This window comes from Bombina bombina, chromosome 3 (genome assembly GCF_027579735.1).
Source record: "Bombina bombina isolate aBomBom1 chromosome 3, aBomBom1.pri, whole genome shotgun sequence".
Taxonomy (NCBI): Eukaryota; Metazoa; Chordata; class Amphibia; order Anura; family Bombinatoridae; genus Bombina; species Bombina bombina.
This window is the reverse complement of record NC_069501.1, coordinates 1,063,426,852-1,063,452,697: the sequence shown is the minus strand read 5'-3', so window position 1 is coordinate 1,063,452,697 and position 25,846 is coordinate 1,063,426,852. Positions and strand designations below refer to the sequence as shown.

The following is a 25,846-nucleotide window of genomic DNA, read 5'->3' as shown; positions in this document are numbered from 1 at the left end:
CAGTATGAAGGGCCTGCCCCCGATCCGGGACCGGATCTTGTGGGGTGCAGACTTTCCTTCTCTCAGGCTTGGGTTCGAGATGTTCAGGATCCCTGGGCGGTGGACATCGTGTCCCAGGGATCCAAACTAGAGTTCAAGACATTTCCTCCCAGGGGCAGGTTTCTGCTTTCAAAGTTATCTATAGACCAGACAAGAGGCGTTTTTACACTGTGTTCAGGACCTCTCCGACCTGGGAGTGATTGTTCCCGTTCCGATACAGGAACGGGGTCTGGGATTCTATTCAAATCTGTTTGTGGTTCCCAAAAAGTTGGGAACCTTCAGACCATTTTTTAGATCTCAAGAGTCTAAACAAATTCCTCAGAGTGCTGTCTTTCAAGATGGAAACTATTTGTTCCATTCTTCCTTTGGTCCAAGAGGGTCAATTTATGACAACGGTGGATATAACGGTTGCGTACCTGCATGTCCCCATCCACACGGACCGTCACAAGTTTCTATGGTTTGCATTTCTAGACAAACACTTCCAGTTTGTGGCTCTTCCCTTCAGCCTTGCCACAGCTCCCAGAATTTTCTCAAAGGTTCTGGGATCCCTGTTGGCGGTGCTCCGATTGCGGGGCATTGCAGTGGCGCCTTATCTGGACGACATTCTGGTTCAGGCGCCATCCTTTTAACAAGCAAAATCCCACACGGAAATGTTATCTTTCCTGCGATCTCACGGTTGGAAGGTAAATTTGGGAAAGAGTTCCTTACTTCCAAATACAAGGGTAGTTTTCTTGGGAACCATAATAGATTATCAATGAAGATTTTTCTGACAGAAGTCAGGAAATCAGATTTTCGATTCTTGCCTAGCGCTTCAGTCCTCTCCTCGGCTATCATCGGTCTGATGGTAGCGGCAATGGACATCATCCCGTACGCTCGTTTCCACCTCAAGCCTCTGCAGTTAAGCATGCTCAGTCAGTGGAACGGAGATTATGCGTATCTGTCTCCGCGATTACAACTGGAGCAGGAGACAAGGGATTGTCTTCTTTGGTAGTTGTCTCAGGATCATCTCTCCCAAGGAAACTGCTTTCACAGACCCTCTTGGGTGATTGTGACAACAGACGCCAGCCATCTGGGATGGGGAGCAGTCTGGGGCTCTCTAAAGGCTCAGGGAACATGGACTCGGTCGGAGTCTGTTCTACCTATAAACATTCTGGAGCTGACCGCAATCTTCAATGCTCTTCTGGCCTGGTCTGTTAGCTTCGGCCCGTTTCATCAGGTTCCAGTCGGACAGGGGGAACTCGGAGTTCCTTGGCCATGACGGAGGTAGCCAAGATAATTCTGCCGGCGATCCACATCCCAGAAGTGGACAACTGGGAGGCGGATTTTCTGAGCAGACGGAACTCCACCCGTAAGTGTTTTCCAGCTTGATTCTCAAATGGGGACTGCCGGAACTGGATCTCATGGCATCTCGGCAGAATGCCAAACTTCCGAGGTACGGGTCGAGGTCAAGGGATCTTCACGTGGTACTGATAGATGCTCTGGCGGTACCTTGGAATTTCAGTCTTGCATACCTATTTCCCCCGTTCGCTCTCCTCCCTCTAGTCATTGCTCGAATCAAACAAGAGGGCGTCGGTGATCCTCATAGCACCGGCGTGGCCTTGCAGGATCTGGTATGCAGACCTAGTGGAGATGTCATCTCTTCCACCATCGATACTTCCATTGAGAAAGGACCTTCTACTTCAAGGGCCCTTTCTTCATCCAAATCTAGTTTCTCTGAAGCTGACAGCTTGGAGATTGAACACTTAATTTTATCTAAGCGTGGATTTTCAGAGTTGGTCATTGAGACCATGATTCAGGCTCGTAAGCCTGTGATTAGAAAGATTTACCATAAGATATGGCGTAAATATCTGCATTGGTGTGAATCCAATGGCTACTCTTGGAGTAGAGTTCGGATTCCTAGAATTTTGTCTTTTCTCCAAGAGGGTTTGGAGAAGGGTTTATCGGCAAGCTCCCTAAAGGGTCAAATATCTGCCTTGTCTATTTTGTTTCATAAACGTCTGGCGGATGTACCAGACGTGCAATCGTTCTGTCAGGCCTTGGTCAGAATCAGGCCTGTGTTTAAGCCGGTTACTCCTCCCTGGAGTCTTAATCTAGTTCTTAAAGTTCTTCAACAGGCTCTGTTTGAGCCTATGCATTCCTTAGATATTAAGTTTATCTTGGAAGGTTTTGTTTCTTGTTGCTATTTCATCTGCTTGTAGAGTTTCAGAGCTCTCGGCATTACAGTATGAGTCTCCTTACCTTATTTTTCATTCGGATAAGGTAGTTTTGCGTACTAAGTTAGGGTTTTTCCCTAAAGTGGTTTCAGATCGGAACATTAATCAGGAGATTGTTGTTGTTCCTTCTTTGTGTCCTAACCCTTCTCAGAAGGAACGTCTGCTGCACAATCTGGACGTGGTACGTGCATTGAAATTCTATTTCCAGGCGACTAAGGATTTTCGTCAGTCTTCTGCTCTGTGGTTTTCTCTAGAAAACGTAAGGGGCAGAAAGCTAAGGCTAATTCTCTCTTTGTGGCTGAAGAGTATCATTCGCTTGGCCTATGAAACTGCTGCACAGCAGCCCCCTGAGAGAGTTACGGCTCATTCTACGAGTGCCGTTTCCTCTTCCTGGGCATTCAAAAATTAAGCTTCTGTGAAACAGATTTGCAAGGCTGCAACTTGGTCCTCTCTTCACACTTTTTCTAAATTCTATAAATTTGATACTTTTGCCTCAGCTGAGGCTTCTTTTGGGAGAAAGGTTCTTCAAGCAGTGGTGCCTTCTGTTTAGGTTCCCTGTCTTGTCCCTCCCTTATCTGTGTCCTCTAGCTTGGGTATTTATTCCCAATAGTAATTAGATGATCCGTGGACTCACCGTGTCATTAGAAAGAAAACAAAATGTATGCTTACCTGATAAATGTATTTCTTTCTTGACAAGGTGAGTCCACGGCCCCCCCTGTTTTATTAAGGACGTGATATTTAACAGCTTTGCTGTGGTGCTTTTTGTCGCCTCCTGCTGGGAAGGAGTGATTCCCAATGGTAATTAGATGATCTGTGGACTCACCGTGTCAAGAAAGAAAGAAATTTATCAGGTAAGCATAAATTTTGTTTTTGTTAGACTTAAGTATGGAAACTAGATTACTATGCTACTTTTCTTCCCATTTTAAAAGGGTATCGTGATCGTGATCGCTATGAAACAGACCGGTATCGGGATGGTCCACCACGTAGAGATGATCGTTATGATAGAGACCGAGGAAGAGACCGATATGATGACCGTAATTCTAGGGATTATGACAGAGGTAAATGCTAGCTTAGTAACCCATCTATCTGTTTTTATCTCCATATATCTATCTATCTATCTATCTATCTATCTATCTATCTATCTATCTATATATATATATATATATATATATATATATATATATATATATATATATATATATATATATATATATATATAATGTAAATGCACTTGCAGGACTTTCACACAACTTATTTTATTGGAACGTTTTCGGGGTTCACAACCCCTTCATCAGCATAAATAAACAGACAAAATTCAAACCTTTTATAGTGTCTAGATATCACACACAAACCAAGTGCTTCTCCAAAAAGTGCGCCAAATATCGAGCATGGAACGCACTCTGCGTTCCACAGTGCTAGCATTTACCGGAAGTTGTGTTATCTCACTTCCGGTTTGCGGCTGTGTCATTAAACAACCTTAAACAAATCAAATTATACACAATGCTTCTTAAACAGAATTAGTGTCACTTATACAAACATACAAGTAGTGAATCAAAATGAAGTATGTGATATGTTTAGGTATTCGGATTAAGAGGTATTGTCTCATATTTACACATATTAGGTTTATGTGGTATTGTTCACAAGGTTTAACCCGCCTAGCATGCCTTACTGTGGTTTCTAGTAACCATGACTACAGTCACCATGGCAAGCTATATACACATATGTACACGATCGGCCAGTATGTTATACAACCATGGCGATCCGAATACCTAAACATATCACATACTTCATTTTGATTCACTACTTGTATGTTTGTATAAGTGACACTAATTCTGTTTAAGAAGCATTGTGTATAATTTGATTTGTTTAAGGTTGTTTAATGACACAGCCGCAAACCGGAAGTGAGATAACACAACTTCCGGTAAATGCTAGCACTGTGGAACGCAGAGTGCGTTCCATGCTCGATATTTGGCGCACTTTTTGGAGAAGCGCTTGGTTTGTGTGTGATATCTAGACACTATAAAAGGTTTGAATTTTGTCTGTTTATTTATGCTGATGAAGGGGTTGTGAACCCCGAAAACGTTCCAATAAAATAAGTTTTGTGAAAGTCCTGCGAGTGCATTTACATCTTTCTATGTGCTTTGTATATCTGCACCCAGGCCGTTATCTCTTGGTGGGCTGAACTGGAAATTGGTTTGTTATATATATATGTGTGTGTGTATATATTCGTATGCAAAGTTTAGGCGCCCCTGACAATTTCCATGATTTTCATTTAGGAATAATTGGGTGTTTGGATCAGCAATTTCATTTTGATCTATCAAATAACTGATGGACACAGTAATATTTCAGTAGTGAAATGAGGTTTATTGGATTAACAGTAAATGTGCAATATGCATCAAAACGAAATTAGACAGGTGCATAAATTTGGGCACCCCAACAGAAATATTGCAATAATATTTAGTAGAGCCTCCTTTTAGCAGAAATAACAGCCTCTAGACGCTTCCTATAGTGATGAGTGTCTGGATTATGGATTGAAGGTATTTTGGACCATTCCTCATTGCAAAACATCTCCAGTTCAGTTAGGTTTATTGGTTGCCGAGCATGGACAGCCCGCTTCAAATCACCCCACAGATTTTCAATGATATTCAGGTCTGGGGACTGGGATTGCCATTCCAGAACATTGTACTTGTTCCGCTGCATAAGTGCCAGAGTAGATTTTCAGCAGTGTTTTGGGTCGTTGTCTTGTTGAAATATCCAGCTACGGCGTAACTTCAACTTTCTGACTGATTCCTTAACATTATTCTCAAGTATCTGCTAATATTGAGTGGAATCCATGCGACCCTCAACTTTTAACAAGATTCCCAGTACCGGCACTGGACACACAGCCCCACAGCATGATGGAACATCCACCAAATTTTACTTTGGCTAGCAAGTGTTTGTCTTGGAACGCTGTGTTCTTTTGCCGCAATGCATAACGCCCCTTGTTATGACCAAATAACTAAATCTTTGTTTCATCAGTCCACAGCACCTTCTTCCAAAATTAAGCTGGCTTGTCCAAATGTGCGTTTGCATACCTCAAGCGACTGTTTGTGGCGTGCATGCAGAAAAGGCTTCTTCCGCATCACTCTCCCATACGCTGAATTGTTGAACGATGCACAGTGACACCATCTGCAGCAAGATGATGCTGTAGGTCTTTGGAGGTGGGCTGTTTTTGACCGTTCTAACCATCCTTTGCCTCTCCAATATTTTACTTGGCCTTAACAAGAACTGTGCCTGTGGTCTTCTATTTCCTCACTATGTTCCTCACAGTGGACACTGACAGCTTAAATCTCTGTGATAGCTTTTTGTAGCCTTCCCCTAAACCATAATGTTGAACAATCTTTATCAGGTCATTTAAGAGTTGTTTTGAGGCCCCCATGTTGCCACTCTTCAGATGAGAGTCAAAGAGAACAACAACTTGCAATTGGCCACCTTAAATACTTATTCTCATGATTGGATGCACCTGTCTATGAAGTTTAAGGCTTAATGGGCTCACCAAACCAATTGTGTTGTCCAATTAATCAGTGCTAGGTAGTTACAGGTATTCAAATCAACAAAATGACAAGGGTGCCCAAATTTATGCACCTGTCTAATTTCATTTTGATGCATATTGCACATTTTCTGTTAATCCAATAAACCTCATTTCACTACTGAAATATTACCGTGTCCTTCAGTTATTTGATTGCCTCCAGGAAGCTCAGCTCCCGCCTCCCTCCCACCTGTGTTGCAGGCTGTACTCTACAGGGCAGGCAGCAGACAAAGCATGCAACGTGCATAATTATCCTGTCCCCTATCACTACGGCTCTAATTTTGAGCGGCTGCTGTTTATGTGGGAACGATATGTGCTGAAAGCAGCCGGTCGCTCTGTGGCCACACTCCGGTCTGGAAAAGTCATGTCAGAATATATCAGACATTGGACAGCAATTGGTAAAACCCTTTGTCGCATATATTCCAACATACGGCCGGAAAGGGTTAAAGGGACACTTAACACCTGCTTAAGATTTTCTGAACTAACTGTTCTCAATGCTGTATATTCATCATACTACAAGCTCTTCAAGAAGACTCATTTTCTATGCTTATCCACCTCTTGTGTTTTCCTATGTATGGTGCCATCTTGTAACGTACGTTACACACAGGCACTGCAGACACGTGTGCACCCAAGTCATGTGATTATATTATTTTAATTATCAAACAGGATTACACTTTTTATATAGCATAAAAAGTGTGGTGCCGTTTGATAACTAAAATAATATGATGCTGAAAACAAAAGTAAATTCCTGTAACACACAGAGAGAAATTTCTCCTCGGATATTGCAGGGAACTAAATAACAGTGAGTTAAAAAGTCTGAGTGTCGGCTTTGCTACTTCGCCGATCGGATTATATTTGGTGGAGTGTCTCGCTTCCTCTTGCTAGTGGGGTATTCATTCCTGTCACGGTAGGAGCCTCAGACAACATACATTTAGCTCCTTGTCTGAGGTTGATTTTTAGGACAATTTCTCCAACATAGGTGTGTCCGGTCCACGGCGTCATCCTTACTTGTGGGATATTCTCTTCCCCAACAGGAAATGGCAAAGAGCCCAGCAAAGCTGGTCACATGATCCCTCCTAGGCTCCGCCTACCCCAGTCATTCTCTTTGCCGTTGTACAGGCAACATCTCCACGGAGATGGCTTAGAGTTTTTTAGTGTTTAACTGTAGTTTTTCATTATTCAATCAAGAGTTTGTTATTTTCAAATAGTGCTGGTACGTACTATTTACTCAGAAACAGAAAAGAGATGAAGAATTCTGTTTGTATGAGGAAAATGATTTTAGCAACCGTAACTAAAATCCATGGCTGTTCCACACAGGACTGTTGAGAGCATTAACTTCAGTTGGGGGAACAGTTTGCAGTCCTTTGCTGCTTGAGGTATGACACATTCTAACAAGACGATGTAATGCTGGAAGCTGTCATTTTCCCTATGGGATCCGGTAAGCCATGTTTATTACGATTGTAAATAAGGGCTTCACAAGGGCTTATTTAGACTGTAGACATTTTTTGGGCTAAATCGATTGATATTAACACTTATTTAGCCTTGAGGAATCATTTATTCTGGGTATTTTGATATAATTATATTGGCAGGCACTGTTTTAGACACCTTATTCTTTAGGGGCTTTCCCAAAGCATAGGCAGAGTCTCATTTTCGCGCCGGTGTTGCGCACTTGTTTTTGAGAGGCATGGCATGCAGTCGCATGTGAGAGGAGCTCTGATACTGATAAAAGACTTCTGAAGGCATCATTTGGTATCGTATTCCCCTTGGGTTTGGTTGGGTCTCAGCAAAGCAGATACCAGGGACTGTAAAGGGGTTAAAGCTTAAAACGGCTCCGGTTCCGTTATTTTAAGGGTTAAAGCTTCCAAAATTGGTGTGCAATATTTTCAAGGCTTTAAGACACTGTGGTGAAAGTTTGGTGAATTTTGAACAATTCCTTCATGTTTTTTCGCAATTGCAGTAATAAAGTGTGTTCAGTTTAAAATTTAAAGTGACAGTAACGGTTTTATTTCAAAACGTTTTTTGTACTTTCTTATCAAGTTTATGCCTGTTTAACATGTCTGAACTACCAGATAGACTGTGTTCTGAATGTGGGGAAGCCAGAATTCCTATTCATTTAAATAAATGTGATTTATGTGATAATGACAATGATGCCCAAGATGATTCCTCAAGTGAGGGGAGTAAGCATGGTACTGCATCATTCCCTCCTTCGTCTACACGAGTCTTGCCCACTCAGGAGGCCCCTAGTACATCTAGCGCGCCAATACTCCTTACTATGCAACAATTAACGGCTGTAATGGATAATTCTGTCAAAAACATTTTAGCCAAAATGAACCCTTGTCAGCGTAAGCGTGGATGCTCTGTTTTAGTTACTGAAGAGCATGACGACGCTGATATTAATATCTCTGAAGGGCCCCTAACCCAATCTGAGGGAGCCAGGGAGGTTTTGTCTGAGGGAGAAATTACTGATTTAGGGAACATTTCTCAGCAGGCTGAATCTGATGTGATTACTTTTAAATTTAAATTGGAACATCTCCGCATTTTGCTTAAGGAGGTATTATCCACTCTGGATGATTGTGAAAATTTGGTCATCCCAGAGAAACTATGTAAAATGGACAAGTTCCTAGAGGTGCCGGGGCTCCCAGAAGCTTTTCCTATACCCAAGCGGGTGGCGGACATTGTTAATAAAGAATGGGAAAGGCCCGGTATTCCTTTCGTCCCTCCCCCCATATTTAAAAAATTGTTTCCTATGGTCGACCCCAGAAAGGACTTATGGCAGTCAGTCCCCAAGGTCGAGGGAGCGGTTTCTACTTTAAACAAACGCACCACTATTCCCATAGAGGATAGTTGTGCTTTCAAAGATCCTATGGATAAAAAATTAGAAGGTTTGCTTAAAAAGATGTTTGTTCAGCAGGGTTACCTTCTACAACCCATTTCATGCATTGTCCCTGTCACTACAGCCGCATATTTCTGGTTTGATGAACTGATTAAGGTGCTCGATAGTGACTCTCCTCCTTATGAGGAGATTATGGACAGAGTCAATGCTCTCAAATTGGCTAATTCTTTCACTCTAGACGCCTCTTTGCAATTGGCTAAGTTAGCGGCTAAGAATTCTGGGTTTGCTATTGTGGCGCGCAGAGCGCTTTGGTTGAAATCTTGGTCGGCTGATGCGTCTTCCAAGAACAAGCTACTAAACATTCCTTTCAAGGGGAAAACGCTGTTTGGTCCTGACTTGAAAGAGATTATCTCTGATATCACTGGGGGTAAGGGCCATGCCCTTCCTCAGGATCGGCCTTTCAAGGCAAAAAATAGACCTAATTTTCGTCCCTTTCGTAAAAACGGACCAGCCCAAGGTGCTACGTCCTCTAAGCAAGAGGGTAATACTTCTCAGGCCAAGCCAGCTTGGAGACCAATGCAAGGCTGGAACAAGGGAAAGCAGGCAAAGAAACCTGCCACTGCTACCAAGACAGCATGAAATATCGGCCCCCGATCCGGGACCGGATCTGGTGGGGGGCAGACTCTCTCTCTTCGCTCAGGCTTGGGCAAGAGATGTTCTGGATCCTTGGGCGCTAGAAATAGTCTCCCAGGGTTATCTTCTGGAATTCAAGGGACTTCCCCCAAGGGGAAGGTTCCACAGGTCTCAGTTGTCTTCAGACCACATAAAAAGACAGGCGTTCTTACATTGTGTAGAAGACCTGTTAAAAATGGGAGTGATTCATCCTGTTCCATTGAGAGAACAAGGGATGGGGTTCTACTCCATTCTGTTCATAGTTCCCAAAAAAGAGGGAACGTTCAGACCAATCCTAGATCTCAAGATCTTAAACAAATTTCTCAAGGTCCCATCTTTCAAGATGGAAACCATTCGAACTATCCTTCCTTCCATCCAGGAAGGTCAATTCATGACCACGGTGGATTTAAAGGATGCGTATCTACATATTCCTATCCACAAGGAACATCATCGGTTCCTAAGGTTTGCATTCCTGGACAAACATTACCAGTTCGTGGCGCTTCCTTTCGGATTAGCCACTGCTCCAAGGATTTTCACAAAGGTACTAGGGTCCCTTCTAGCTGTGCTAAGACCAAGGGGCATTGCAGTTGTACCTTACCTGGACGACATTCTGATTCAAGCGTCGTCCCTCCCTCGAGCAAAGGCTCACACGGACATCGTCCTGGCCTTTCTCAGATCGCACGGCTGGAAAGTGAACGCGGAAAAGAGTTCTCTATCCCCGTCAACAAGGGTTCCCTTCTTGGGAACAATTATAGACTCCTCAGAAATGAGGATTTTTCTAACAGAGGCCAGAAAGACAAAGCTTCTGGACTCTTGTCGAATACTTCATTCCGTTCCTCTTCCTTCCGTAGCTCAGTGCATGGAAGTGATCGGGTTGATGGTAGCGACAATGGACATAGTTCCTTTTGCGCGCATTCATCTAAGACCATTACAACTGTGCATGCTCAGTCAGTGGAATGGGGACTATACAGACTTGTCTCCAAAGATACAAGTAAATCAGAGGACCAGAGACTCACTCCGTTGGTGGCTGTCCCTGGACAACCTGTCACGAGGGATGACATTCCACAGACCAGAGTGGGTCATTGTCACGACCGACGCCAGTCTGATGGGCTGGGGCGCGGTCTGGGGATCCCTGAAAGCTCAGGGTCTTTGGTCTCGGGAAGAATCTCTTCTACCGATAAATATTCTGGAACTGAGAGCGATATTCAAGGCTCTCAAGGCTTGGCCTCAGCTAGCGGGGACCAAGTTCATACGGTTTCAATCAGACAACATGACGACTGTTGCGTACATCAACCATCAGGGGGGAACAAGGAGTTCCCTAGCGATGGAAGAAGTGACCAAGATTATTCTATGGGCGGAGTCTCACTCCTGCCACCTGTCTGCTATCCACATCCCGGGAGTGGAAAATTGGGAAGCGGATTTTCTGAGTCGTCAGACATTGCATCCGGGGGAGTGGGAACTCCATCCGGAAATCTTTGCCCAAGTCACTCAACTTTGGGGCATTCCAGACATGGATCTGATGGCCTCTCGTCAGAACTTCAAAGTTCCTTGCTACGGGTCCAGATCCAGGGATCCCAAGGCGGCTCTAGTGGATGCACTAGTAGCACCTTGGACCTTCAAACTAGCTTATGTGTTCCCGCCGTTTCCTCTCATCCCCAGGCTGGTAGCCAGGATCAATCAGGAGAGGGCGTCGGTGATCTTGATAGCTCCTGCGTGGCCACGCAGGACTTGGTATGCAGATCTGGTGAATATGTCATCGGCTCCACCTTGGAAGCTACCTTTGAGACGAGACCTTCTTGTTCAGGGTCCGTTCGAACATCCGAATCTGGTTTCACTCCAGCTGACTGCTTGGAGATTGAACGCTTGATTTTATCGAAGCGAGGTTTCTCAGATTCTGTTATCGATACTCTTGTTCAGGCCAGAAAGCCTGTAACTAGAAAGATTTACCACAAAATTTGGAAAAAATATATCTGTTGGTGTGAATCTAAAGGATTCCCTTGGGACAAGGTTAAGATTCCTAGGATTCTATCCTTCCTTCAAGAAGGATTGGAAAAAGGATTATCGGCAAGTTCCCTGAAGGGACAGATTTCTGCCTTGTCGGTGTTACTTCACAAAAAACTGGCAGCTGTGCCAGATGTTCAAGCCTTTGTTCAGGCTCTGGTTAGAATCAAGCCTGTTTACAAACCTTTGACTCCTCCTTGGAGTCTCAATCTAGTTCTTTCAGTTCTTCAGGGGGTTCCGTTTGAACCCTTACATTCCGTTGATATTAAGTTATTATCTTGGAAAGTTTTGTTTTTAGTTGCAATTTCTTCTGCTAGAAGAGTTTCAGAATTATCTGCTCTGCAGTGTTCTCCTCCTTATCTGGTGTTCCATGCAGATAAGGTGGTTTTACGTACTAAACCTGGTTTTCTTCCAAAAGTTGTTTCTAACAAAAACATTAACCAGGAGATTATCGTACCTTCTCTGTGTCCGAAACCAGTTTCGAAGAAGGAACGCTTGTTGCACAATTTGGATGTTGTTCGCGCTCTAAAATTCTATTTAGATGCTACAAAGGATTTTAGACAAACATCTTCCCTGTTTGTTGTTTATTCAGGTAAAAGGAGAGGTCAAAAAGCAACTTCTACCTCTCTCTCTTTTTGGATTAAAAGCATCATCAGATTGGCTTACGAGACTGCCGGACGGCAGCCTCCCGAAAGAATCACGGCTCATTCCACTAGGGCTGTGGCTTCCACATGGGCCTTCAAGAACGAGGCTTCTGTTGATCAGATATGTAGGGCAGCGACTTGGTCTTCACTGCACACTTTTACCAAATTTTACAAGTTTGATACTTTTGCTTCTTCTGAGGCTATTTTTGGGAGAAAGGTTTTGCAAGCCGTGGTGCCTTCCATTTAGGTGACCTGATTTGCTCCCTCCCTTCATCCGTGTCCTAAAGCTTTGGTATTGGTTCCCACAAGTAAGGATGACGCCGTGGACCGGACACACCTATGTTGGAGAAAACAGAATTTATGTTTACCTGATAAATTTCTTTCTCCAACGGTGTGTCCGGTCCACGGCCCGCCCTGGTTTTTTAATCAGGTCTGATAATTTATTTTCTTTAACTACAGTCACCACGGTACCATATGGTTTCTCCTATGCTATTATTCCTCCTTAACGTCGGTCGAATGACTGGGGTAGGCGGAGCCTAGGAGGGATCATGTGACCAGCTTTGCTGGGCTCTTTGCCATTTCCTGTTGGGGAAGAGAATATCCCACAAGTAAGGATGACGCCGTGGACCGGACACACCGTTGGAGAAAGAAATTTATCAGGTAAACATAAATTCTGTTTTCTTTGCCCTCAGTATTTTATGTGATATAGGTCAACTAAATTGGGACTTTATCGTTTTTTTGGGGATAAATTACTATATTTTTTATTTCATTCTAATTTGTCATTTTTAGTGGGACCTGATTTCTGTAGCTATGGTCTCAGAACAAGATCAGTCAATTTCTATGGATAAATGTTTGCTATGTTTAGAGGCCCAAATTGTCCTGCCTATGCAATTTTGTTCCTCATGCTTAGCTAAAACTTTAAAATTTAAAGACAAGTTACTCCCTTCTGAGCCAAGTGTCTCTCAGGATAATGCTGTGCGTGATATGCCTCAGCTTTCTCCTCAAGTGTCCCAAGCCTTAATTGTTTCTCATTCTGTGCCTTCTCTTTCCTCTCAACCTCCTGGGGGTGTTTATTTACCAGGGGAATTTGCTGCACAGATAACTTCTGCAGTATCTTCAGCTTTGTCTGCCTTCCCTACTTTGGGTAAGCGTAAGAGGAAATCTTAAAATTTGTCTACTAGTAAGATTTCTGACCCATCTAAATCTGCGCTGGTCAACCTTTCCCAAATATCTGATGAGGAGGATACTTCAGTAGCTTCTGAAGGTGAGATCTCAGACTCTGACACTATGGGGGAAGAATCTTCTGAATCTGAAGAAGCTAATTTCAGATTTAAGCTTGAACATCTCTGGTTGCTTCTGAAGGAGGTTCTAGCTACTTTAGATGACTCTTAACCTTCGGTTGCTGTCAACCTTAAAAAGTCTACTAAACTTAAGAGTTTGATTCTCCCTCTTCTGTAGATGTTTTTCCTGTTCCAGACAAGATGCCTGAAATTATAGCTCAGGAATAGGATAAGTCAGGGGTTCCTTTTTTCCCTTCCCCTGTTTTTAAAAAGATGTTTCCTGTTGCTAATTCCATTCGTGACTCATGGCGCACTGTGCCTAAAGTAGAAGGAGCTATCTCCACTCTAGCTAAAATAACTAAAATTCCTATAGAGGATAGTTGTTCCATTAAGGATCCAATGGATAAGAAGCTAGAGGCTTACTTAAAGATGTACATCCATCAAGGATTACAGTGGCAAAATGAGGCAAGTAATGCTACGGTTGCGGGAGCAGCATCTTATTGCTGCGATGCCTTGTCTGATCTGATATCAGAAGAAACTACAATAAAGGAGATCCAAGGTAGGATTAAAGCTCTTAAACTGGCTAATACCTTTATCTGCGATGCTAACATGCAGGTAATTAGACTGGTAGCTAAGATGTCTAGCTTCACTGTTCTAGCTCGCAGAGCTCTGTGGTCCAAATCCTGGTTAGCTGATGTAACTTCAAAAGCCAAGCTTTTATCTTTACTTTATTTGGGCCAAAGTCTTCCTCCTCTTCTTCCAAACCAGAACAAGCAAAGACCTCTTGGAGGTGCAGTCAGCCTTGTAAAAAAGGAAAGCAAAACAAGAAGCCTTCCACTGATTATAAATCGACATGAAGGGTCTGCCCCTGATCCAATTTTGGATCAAGTTGGGGGCAAACTTTCTCTTTTTCGACATGCATGGATATGCGATGTCCCAGATCCATGGGCTGTGGACATAGTATCCCAGGATTAGAAAATAGGATTCAAATCTTTCCCTCCAAGGGGCAGATTTCTCCTTTCAAGACTTCCCACAAACCAGGTAAAGAGGGAGGCCTTCTTAAACTGTGTAGTGGACCTATCCTCCCTGGGAATAATTGTTTCAGTTCCTCTAGGGGAACAGGGTCAATGATTCTATTAAAATCTTTGTGGTTCCAAAAAAGAAGGGAACTTTTCATCCTAGCCTAGACTTGAAATGCCTAAACAAATTCCTCAGGGTTCTGTCCTTCAAGATGGAAACTATTCGTTCCATTCTTCCACTGGTTCAGGAAGGGCAGTTAATGACGACCATAGACCTGAAGGACGCATGTTCCCATTCACAGGCATCGTCGCCAGTTTCTGAGGTTTGCCTTCCTGGACAAGCATTTCCAGTTTGTTGCACTTAAGTTTGGTCTGACCACAGCTCCCAGAATATTCACAAAGGTTTTGGGGGCTCTATTGGCAGTGGTCAGATCCCAGGGAATTGCAGTGGCGCCTTCTCTAGACGAAATCTTAGTTCAGGCGTCATCTTTTCAACTAGCAAAATCTCATACAGATATGTTGTCTTTTCTACGTCCCCACAGGTGGAAGGTGAATCTGAAAGAGTTCTCTCTTTACAGCCACAAGAGTGTGTTTCCTCGGAACAATCATAGATTCCCTGTCCATGAAGATTTTCCTGACGGATGTCAGAAAATCCAAAATTCTTGCCTTTCTCTCCAGTCTGCTATTCGTCCATCAGTGGCTCAATGCATGGAGGTGATTGATCTGATGATTACTTTTGCTCGGTTCCATCTGCGACCTGTGCAACTTTGCATACTCAGTCAATGGAACGGAGACCATTCAGATTTATCGCAGAGGATAAATCTGGATCCCCTAACAAGAGAGACTATCTCTCGTGGTGGACTTCACAGGAACATCTGTCTCAAGACACTTGCTTCCTGAGACCTTCCTGGGTGATTGTGACTATGGATGCCAGTTTTTTAGGCTGGGGAGCTGTTTGGTGCCCTATAAAAGCTCAGGGCCTGTGGACTCAGGAGTCATATTCTCTTCCCATAAACATCTTAGAGTTGAGAGCAATCTTCAATGCCTTGACAGCTTGGCCTCAATTGTCGTTAGTCCAGTTTTTTCAGATTCCAGTCGGACATCACCTCAGTGCCTTACATCAACCACCAGGGAGGAACTCAGAGTTCTTTGGCCATGAAGGAGGTGACTTGCATTCTGCAGTGGGTGGAAGTTCACAATTGTCTCCTATCTGCCATCCACATTCTAGGAGTGGCCAACTTGGAGGCAGATTTTCTGAGCAGACAGACTTTTCATCCCGGGGAGGGGGATTTCCATCCAGAAGTGTTGTCAAAGATAACCCTTAGGTGGGGGGGTTCCAGAGTTAAATCTGATGGCTTCCCGTCAAAACGCCAAGCTTCCAAAGTACGTTTCAAGGTCAAGAGATCCTCAGGCCGCTCTGATAGACGTTCTAGCGGTTCCTTGGATCTTCTCTCTGGCGTACCTGTTTCTACCATTTGCTCTCCTTCCACGAGTCATTGCTCGTACCAAACAGGAGAGAGCATTTGTAATTCTAATAGCTCCAGCATGGCCTCGCAGGATCTGTTGAGGATATAGTCTCTTCCAACTTGGAGGTTACCTCTGAGGTAGGACCTACTAATTCAGGGTCCATTCCTCCATCCAAATCTGGATTCTCTGAAGCTCACTGCTTGGAGATTGAACGCCTAGTTTTGCCTAGGCGTGGTTTTTCTGAGCCTGTTACTTGCAGAATTTACCATAAGCTATTGGCGTAAACCTTTATTGGTGCAAATCTAAGGGTTTCTCCTGGAGCCGGTTGAGGATTCCCCAGATTTTATTCTTTCTTCAGGATGGTCTAGAAAAAGGATTGTCAGTCAGTACTCTGAAGGGTCCGATATCTGCACTGTCCGTTTGCACAAACGCCTGGCTGATTTGCCCGATTATTAAGCTTTTGTTTAGGCCCTGGTTAGAATCAGGCCTGTGTTTAAACAGATCTCACAGCTTACTCATCTCAGCTTCACACGATATAGTAATTTTAAATGTTTGTGTTTACCCATCTTTTAATAAAATTTAATAAAAGGTATATTTTAACTTGAATATTGCCTCTACAATCAGTCTGGGCAAAGAGTGCTATACAGGCATTTCTTTCCAGGGATTCTAATCCCAATTGTTCACACAAGTTTTGCATTAAATGCTAGCACCACTCCTCACAAAGAGATAATATATTGATACAGATAAAACAGGTATCTTATGTAATAAAGATATGCGAGGAGCTTGCCTATATAGTGCCCTTGCTATTGTGTGTATAGTGTACTGTGTTTAAACCTGTTGCTCCTCCTTGGTGTTTTAACCTTGTTCTTAAAGTTTTGCAGCAGGCTCCGTTTAAGCTGATGCTTTCTGTTGATATTAAATTATCTTGGAAGGTGTTGTTTCTTCTTGCTATTTCTTCTGCTTGCAGAGTGTCTGAACTTTCGGCTCTGCAGTGTGATTTCCCCGTACCTTATTTTTCATGCAGATAAGGTGGTCCTTCGTACTAAGTTAGGGTTTCTCCCTAAGGTTGCGTCAGATCGGAACATTAATCAGGAAGTTGTTCCTTCTTTTTGCCCTAATCCTTCTTCTCAGAAAGAACATCTGTTGCATAACCTGGATGTTGTGCGTGCTCTAAAATGTTACCTCCAAGCAACTAAAGATTTTCGGCAGTCCTCTGCCCTGTTTGTTGTTTTTGCTGCTAAGCGTAAGGGTCAGAAGGCAACTTCTACTACCCTTTTCCTCTTGTTAAGGAGCGTTATCCGTTTGGTTTATGAGACAGTTGGACAGCAGCCTCCTGAGAGAATTGTGGCTCATTCCACTAGCTATGTTTCTTCATCCTGGGCTTTTTAAAAATGAAGCTACTGTGGAACTGATTTGCAAGGCAGCAACATGGTTCTCTTTGCATACTTTTTCCAAATTCTACAAATTTGATTCTTTTGCCTCGGCTGAGGCCTCTTTTGGGAAAAAGGTTCTTCAAGCGGTGGTGCCTTCCGTTTAGGTCCGGCTGCCTTTTTCTCCCTCCCTTTTCATTCTGTGTCCTCTAGCTTGGGTATTGGTTCCCACTAGTTATTGGAATAAAGTCGTGGACTCTCCATGCCATTGGAAAGAAAACAAAATTTATGCTTACCTGCTAAATTTCTTTCCGGGCATGGAGAGTCCACGACCCCACCCTTTTTTTCATTATAATTTGGCAGGTTTTTTTTAATAAAACTTAAAGGACCTCTATACCCTTGTGTTCTATTTCATTTTCAATGACTTGTTATACCAGCTGCAGAGTATAACCTGTATGAGAAATTGCATTTTCAGGTTTGTGTATATGAAGTAGCTTGGGGATTATGGGTAAGGGAAGTTACACTTAACAGCTTTGCTGGGGTGCTTTTTGCCTCCTGGCCAGGCATTGAATATCCCACTGGTAATTGGAATGAAGTCGTGGACTCTCCATGCCCGGAAAGAAAGAAATTTATCAGGTAAGCATAATATTTTTTTTTTATTTTTTTTTAATTGCATATATATTTTAGAATAAAAGATTTATAATCCTACTTGGTATCTTCTGTTCCTTAGCCCCCTTCATTTCCTGTTTTGTCTGAGCTGTGACATAAAGAGCAGTCCCACCCACTCTTTACATAGGCTTCCTAATGGCTTTCAAAGGGCTGGACTTAGTGTCCTATATAACACACACACTGATGGGATGCTCATTGGAATTGTCATAAAAAAAAACATCCCAGTGAGCTGGCATAACATTGTAATAGAAACAATACTATAGGCACGGATTTAACCCTTTTCATGGATAGATTTAAAAAAAGGGTACACATATACTTTAATGGCAAAGATTATGAGAAATTGCATTTTCAGGTTTGTGTATATGAAGTAGCTGGTTTTGTGCTTTTAAACCACAGCCTATTACAATGTGTTGAGCTTCAGGTAATATATCTCATTATAATACAATCCAGCAGGTAAAATTGATCATTGGGAACAATTTAAATGGGAGAATTTTTTTGGGTGAACTGTCCCTTTAAGTCTCCTAAAGTATTTTATATCTGATATAATTTCTAAAGAGTGGTCTGAGCCTGGTATCCCTTTTAATCCTGCTTAAATAGTTAAAAGAATATTTCATTTGCCTGCTTCTAATTTAGAGCTTTGGTAAACTACAGTATTACTAAGGTGTATTTGGATATTTCTACTTTGGCTAAACGTACTGCCATCTCTTTTGAGGATAGTAACTCTTAGAGACCCCATGGATAGGAAATTTAGAGTATTTTCATAAAAAAACATTTGTTGCCAGTATTTGGTGTTGCTTCTGTTGCAGCAGCCTTTTACTCTTTGGTGTGAGGGTTTATCTGAGCAACTCGCTGAGCAATCTGCTGGCGAAGAGTTAACTCTTATAGGGACAGTTCAACCAAACATTTCTCCCCTTTAAATTGTTCAAAATGATCCATTTTACCTGCTAGAGTGTATTACATTGTTTACAAGTAGCTCCTTTAACCTTATTTCGGCATTTGAAATAGCTGATTTAGCCTGTGGTATCCCCACCTATACTGAAAGTTTCTATACTGGAGTAGACTATTGATAAGCATAAATAAACACAGCCAGGAGAAGAAATTACACTCCTAGTGGGGTGCATGATAGGCAATAAAATTATAATGTTCCATTGTTCTCTCCAAGTATTGAGCTTTGGTTTTCCAGACAAATATAAGGAAGCATGTGTGTGTACACAAAGTGATAACATAATGAGATTATATTACCAAAAGCTCAACCCTTTGTAATAGACTGTGGTTTAAAAGCACAAAACCAGCTACTTAATATACACAAATCTGAACATGCAATTTCTCATACATGTTTTACCCAGCAGCTGGTATAACTAGTCATTGAAAATACATTAATATAAAAACAAATTTACAGTCTACTGTCCCTTTTAAAGACCACTAATGGTTTCTAATTCTACACTTGTCTCTTCCTTTTAAGGGAAGGTGGTGTTTAAGTCTGGATTGGGTGACATTTCTATGAAGACTGGGGGAAAGGAGCCTTTCTCCCTCAGGATAAGAAGTCTAAGGATAGATCTAGGGCTACTAGCTGTTTTCGTTCCTTCTATCTAAGACCTAGAAGTCCTCTGTCTCATCCCAGAAGCAGGGTTCTTCAGGTTTTTCCTGAAAGTCAAATACTGTTTCCACTGCATGAAGGTGCAGCCCCCGATTTAGATCTTCTGGTAGGGTTCAGATTACACCCTTTTCAGGGGACTTGGTTTCAATCTGTTCAAGAACTATGGCTTCTGAGCATTATTTCCCAAGTATACAGAAAAGGTTTCAGATTAAGGGCTCCCAGGGGAAGGCTTCTTCTGTCTCATGTTCCAAATAATCATTTAAGGCAGGAGCCTGTTTTTCAGTAGATTTCAGATATGGAATCTATGGGAATAATATTTCCAGTTCCGGGTTTGGAACAGGGTCAGAGATTTTATTCCAACCTCTTTATTGTCCCCCAAGAAATAAGGATTTTACAGACCGGTTCTGGATTTGAAAACTTTAAACAAGTTTCTTAGGGTTCATTCTTTCAAGGTGGAGACCATTCTGACAATTCTTCCTCTTGTCCAAAGGGGAAAGTTTTGTCTCCTATAGATCGGAAGGATGCTTCTCTTCATATCCTTTTTTACAGGGATTATCTTCCGTTTCTAAGACTTGCATTCCCGGACAAGTATTTTCAGTTTGTTGCACTACCGTTTGGTCTGGCTACTGCTCCCAGAAATTTTACAAGGTTCAGGGGACTCTTATTGGAAGCAAGAGCTCAGGGTATATTGGTGGTTCCTTACCTGCACAAGATCTTGGTACAGGCTCCGTCTTTAAGTTTTGCAATATCTCATACCAACAGACTTTTGTTATTCTTCAAGAGCATGGTTGGAAAGTAAATTTTATAAAAAGATCTGTCTTCTCAATCCAGGATTACTTTTCTGGTTATGATAATCATTTGTCTTCATGATACTTTCCTTGATAGAACAGAGAAGGCTAAAGTTACTCTCGGCTTGTGTAAATATTCGGTCAGTCCCTTCTCTTTCTGTGGCTCTTTGTATGGAAGTTTTAGTTCTGATTATAGCAGCCTCAGATGCTATTCCTTTTGCTCGTTTTTACATGAGACCTCTTCAGCTTTGTATGTTTCATCAGTGGTACAGGGATTACACTCAGTTGGGTGAAAAGTTCATTTTGGAGGCCAATACAAGACAATCCCTTTCTTGGTGGATCAATCATCGACCCATTTTTCTGGGGGCATCTTTTGTCCAAAGTATAAAAAATAGCAGCACTCCAATGGATAATTCTTCAATATTTATTTCATAGCCAAGAGCACAAAAAGACAGCAACGTTTCGGACTACATGTCCTTCATCATGCCATAAATACACCATTTCCACTTCCTCCTTAAATACCCCTTAGGACACACCCACCACAAAAATAATTAACTCTTTCTACACCATAGTGGTAACAATTTCTCATTAGCATATGTAGATATTCTAACTCTTAATCTTACTATATTACAATCAAATACCTATTCACCTTTACAAAAAGCAAGAGGTGAAAAGTTACACAAAGATTAGGAGGCAACAAACAATATTATAAAAAATATTATAAAAAAAATACTTAAGTATATTCATTTAAATTTATTTTTCCTTGTTTTTTTCTTTTCTTTTATTCTTTTTTCTTTCATCAGCATAAATTTGCACAAAGACTGGGGAACATCATATTTCTATATATAACGCTATACATTCAGAAAAGAAAAGAGATTAGATGACTAGATTTCAAAAACATGTTTTACAAAAAATAAAAACAGATAAGTCATAATCCTTATTCATACCCAATGGTGATAATGAATTTAAAGTAAAAATCCAGAATGCCTCCCTCTGTTTAAGATGCTGTTCTCTATCACCACCTCGTCTACAGGGGGGAATATGTTCCAAAACTTGAAACCTAAGTTGACTACCTCCATTTTGGGCCTCTAAGAAATATTTTGTCCATCCAGATTTGACTGTGATCTTGAGAGTTGCAAGCCTCTTGGGTAGGGGGTCTCAGAGAGCACAGGAAGTTTGGTTACTTTGGGAGGCAACTTTGCCTTTAAATGTCCTTTAACTCCATGCAATTTTCAGGGCCATTCAGTTTTGGCCTCTCCTGAAAAGAGACTATTCTGCAATTCCAGTCAGACAATGTCACAGCAGTGGTTTATATAAATTATCAGGGGGGAACTTGGTTCCCTGGCATTGAGGAGAGTTTCCTGAATTCTGACTTGGGCAGAAAGTAATTCCCATATAATTTCTGGAGTTTATATTCCAGGGGTTTGCAATTGGGAAGCAGGCTTTCTGTTGTCAATCCCTTCACCCAGGGGGGAATGGTCTCCATCTGGAAATCTTCAGTCAGATTGTAGACCTATGGTGTCTTCCTGAAGTAAATCTGATGGGTTCTTGTTTAAACTAAGAACTCCTGAGATATTTTCCGAGGTCCAGGGATTCTCGGGTGGAGTTTAAGGATGCTTAAGTAGCTCCTTGGTTTCTTCGTCCGGTTTACTTTTTTCTGTCTCTTGTTTTATTACAAAGGGAAATAGCCACGATCAAGTAGGAAGTATCATCAGTAATCCTGATAACTCCAACATTTGACTTGGAGCAGCAGTTCTTCGTGGCTTCATCCTCAGCATGACGACCACCTGTTTCAAGGTCAGTTGTTTTAATCAGGATTTAAAATTTCTAAACTTGATGACTTGGAGATTGAACACATAGTTTTTAGAAAGGTTTTTCTGATTCTGTCATTTTGGTTCAGGCTTGTAAACCTGTGACAAGGAAGATTTATCACAAGGTTCGGAGTTGTTTTTATTTCCTTGTGTGTGGTACATGGGTTTTCAGTTGGCACTCTCCTAGAATTCTTCAATTTCTTTAGTGCTTTTAAGGGTCAGATTTTTGCTCTTTCTGTCATTTCACAAGAAGATTGCTGAAAATTCAAAATTTATCCAGGTCTTAGTCATGATTAAAAGCCTGTGATTAACAGATTTATCCTCCATGGAATCTTATATTGGTTTTCAGTAGGCTTGTGCACTCTGATCCTTCATTTGGATCTGATTGCGAAAGTAAGCGCTATTGAGCTCTTTTTGGCGCCAGATTTATTCTGGTGCAAAATCACCATGTTAAGATCTGTGCAGATCCAGATCTTAACATGGTGATCTTGCGCCAGAATCATTTCAGCACAGAAGAGAGCAAAATATCGCTTTCACATTCGGATCCTAACAAAGGATCTGAATGCACAAGCCTAGTTCCTCTTTTTGAACCTATGCATGTTTTGGATATTCAGTTTTTGTCTTGGAAGGTTTTTTTGCTTGGCTATTTCTTCTGCTAGAAGAGTTTCGGATTTTCTGCTCTTTGATGATTTTTTTTCTTCAGGATAAGGCAGTTTTGAGAACCAAGTCTGACCTTTTGCCTTAGGTGGTTTCTTTAGTTAACTCAGTCATAAGAATTCTAAGGAGGAGATTCTCCATTATTTGGATGTGGTCAGAGCTTTGTCAAAAATCCTTAGTAGCCTGAAAAAAACTACAATCTTCTAGCTTGTTAATTTCGTCTGGTTCTAGAAAGGGTCAGATGGCTACTGCTGTTTTGTTAGCCTCTTGGTTAAAGTTTTTTTTTCCTTCTAAATTGATTACTGCCCACTCTACCAGATCGGTTGCTACTTCATGGGTCTTTAAGAATGTGCTCTGTTTAAATTTGCTAGGAAGATTTTTGGTCTTTCTTAGATATTTTTTCTAAATTCTACCATTTTGATGTTTTTGGTTTTTTTGAAGCAGCTTTTCATAGGTTAGTTTCAGGCAGCTGTTTCTGGGCATTAAATATTATTGTATAATTTTTGTAAAAAAATTCTTTATGTGGAAAAAAAACTAAGCATCCAAAGTATTTTGGAATAGTATAAGAAAATATAATTTATGCTTACCTAAAAATTAATTTCTTTCGTGGTGGTGAGAGTCCACTGGCCCTCCAAGTTTTTTCTATTGTGATTGTTTTGCTCTGGCAGCAGTTTGTATGCACTTCTCGATTCCCTGCTCCTTTTTATTGGTCTTATTTTCTTTTCCTACCTCCTTCTTTTCTAGCTTGGCTGTATGTCAGACTAGTTTCCAGTAAGGTTTGAGGGGTTTTAAGGGCTCTGGGAGTTTTGGAATCTATGCCTCCTAGTGGCCAGGAGTATAATTCCCAGGAGTAAGGGTCATGGACTCACAACCATGAGATAAATTAATTTATCAGGTAAACCTAAATTATATTTTTGCACTGTTTCATGTAGTTTAACTCTGAAAGTTGTGGGCTTTTCTATTCCCCTGAGTTTTTATAAAATACTGAGTGTCATGTTAAAATCTAGGGTTCCTTATCTTTTCTGCAGATGACAATTAGGGACAGCTAAAGCGTGGAATATATCAATGTTAAAGGAAGCTTAAAATTCTGTTAGATGGTTAACTCTCACCTAGCCATTGTTTGTTCAATAGCTAATGGAAACCTAGTGTGCTGCCTCAATGAGGCATAGAATATTACATAGCCTCTGTTATGTTCATGTTGTTATAGTTAAGAAATCATATATTTTTATGCCATTGTTTTCTAGGCTTCCCTGTGTTTGTTCTGTACTGCCATCTACTGACACTTTTTGGTAATGCTCCTGTTTTCCAGTATCTTACCTCTGACCTTATTATGCATTTCCTTTTTGTGTATTACTCCGCCCTTGTAGTTTTATGATGTTTTCCTGTGTCATGGCTGCAGCTAACAGCCTCATGTAACAAGCACTCATGTTAATACATTGCAAGCTACGATCAGTATCATCTTTTGACCGCAAAATACTTTAACCATTCATTCATCTGCTGTATTCATTATCTGCTGTAACCTGATATTCAGAATAAAGCAACTTTGTGGATGAACAAGGTATTGGTGAGTTCAGCTATCTGACAAGGATTGTCTGCAGTGATTGTATCTTCTTATCCAGGCCAGGCTTAGAGGTCTCAGCAAGGGATAGATCACTATCACAACTATCTGAGTCAGAATACCTAGGTTACAACATGACACCTATTACTTTAGAGAAACTAAATGTTTTCAATTGTTTCCCTAATATTTAAACAATTAACATATATATATATTTTTTTAAATACATCTGCATTTTATTCTCAGACTAATCTTTGCTTTTGAATAGGTCATAAAAGCTAACATTTATTTATGGATTCATTTCACTTGAACAGAAGACAAAGCTCATTATCTTTGTGTGCATGCTATGTATCTTAATTTTTATCACTGCAAATAAACAATCCCCTACATAGGAAAGGTATAAAAAAAAGTATTTAAAGGAAGAGTAAATACTTTTGTTTGCCTTTGTTGAAAATCATACCTAGGTAGGCTCCTGAGCGGTAGCTACACACATGCCTCCCATCAGATGTGTTCAATCAGGTGCCAGTAGTGCATTGCTGCTCTGTAGCGAACTTTAAACCTCTTTGCAAGTGATAAACTCACAGATCATTTTATTATTACACTATTGCTTGCATAGAACACAGACCGTTTTTTTTTGTTTGTTTTTTTGTTTTTTTTTCACTTTTATGTCTCTTTAATATTATGATGTATTTAAGTGTGTAAGAATGCCCCTATAAGACAAAAGCTATATAAATGTTTCTTGCGAACACTTTTTATATACTTATATCTCCACAATGATTTATTTAAAGCTATACTATATTTAAACTGGCAAAAATTGGTTAACACAATTTCCTAAAATGGTGATAACTTCCATTTATGCATACCGATGACAAAAACTGATTTTGTGAATTGTGTTATAAGGTTTCTCATTAATATATATTTAAACCCCCTATACAATGTTTGTAGATATCTCGCTGTGTGTTCATATCGTTTTTTTTTACAAGTGTTTCCGCTATATTCTCATTTTAGGTTATGACTCTCGGGGTGGTGGCCGAAGAGCATTTGGCAGTGGATATCGACAAAATGATGATTACAGAGGTGGAGAACAACGATATGGTGGTGATAGATATGATGACCGAAAAGATGATAGGCCAGAACGATCCGACCGATGGAATGGTAACTCTCGGAATGAGGAAAGGCGAGAAGAGAGAGGTATATTGGAGCTCCCATTCAAAGAGATGTTAGCAGTAATTTTACAAAATTATGTAACTGAAAAAAAACTTGAATGTGTAAAAATGTATGCTTTGACCCTTGTGCCTTTGGACGGCCAAAAAGTAAACTCTGTAAAATAGGTTTTCAAAGTGCTCCACATTGAATATTTGATTTTGCAGCATTTTGCAGGTTTCATGATTTGATTTTTGACCTTTCTAGGGAGTTTGAATCAAGCACAAAAGCATGGTGTTTAATGGAATTTTAATGTTTCTTTCTAATGACACAGTGAGTCCACGGATCATCATTACTATTGGGAATATCACTCCTGATCAGCAGGAGGAGGCAAAGAGCACCACCGCAAAGCTGTTAAATACCACTCCCCTTACCCACAACCCCCAGTAATTCTCTTTGCTTGTATCAGTTACAAGGAAGGAGTAAGTTAGGTGTCTAATTATTCAATCAAGAGTTTATT

General features: G+C 41.2%; 1 protein-coding gene across 1 annotated transcript in view; it reads left to right on the top strand.

The window, feature by feature from the left end:
- LOC128652613 (eukaryotic translation initiation factor 4B) overlaps positions 1–25,846 on the top strand; it is a 242,562-nt gene that overhangs the window by 100,466 nt on the left and 116,250 nt on the right. Inside the window, exons 7-8 of the mRNA XM_053705545.1 lie at positions 3,182–3,310; positions 25,192–25,374. Coding sequence (XP_053561520.1) covers positions 3,182–3,310; positions 25,192–25,374 — 312 coding nt within the window. The remainder of the gene's footprint in view (positions 1–3,181; positions 3,311–25,191; positions 25,375–25,846) is intronic.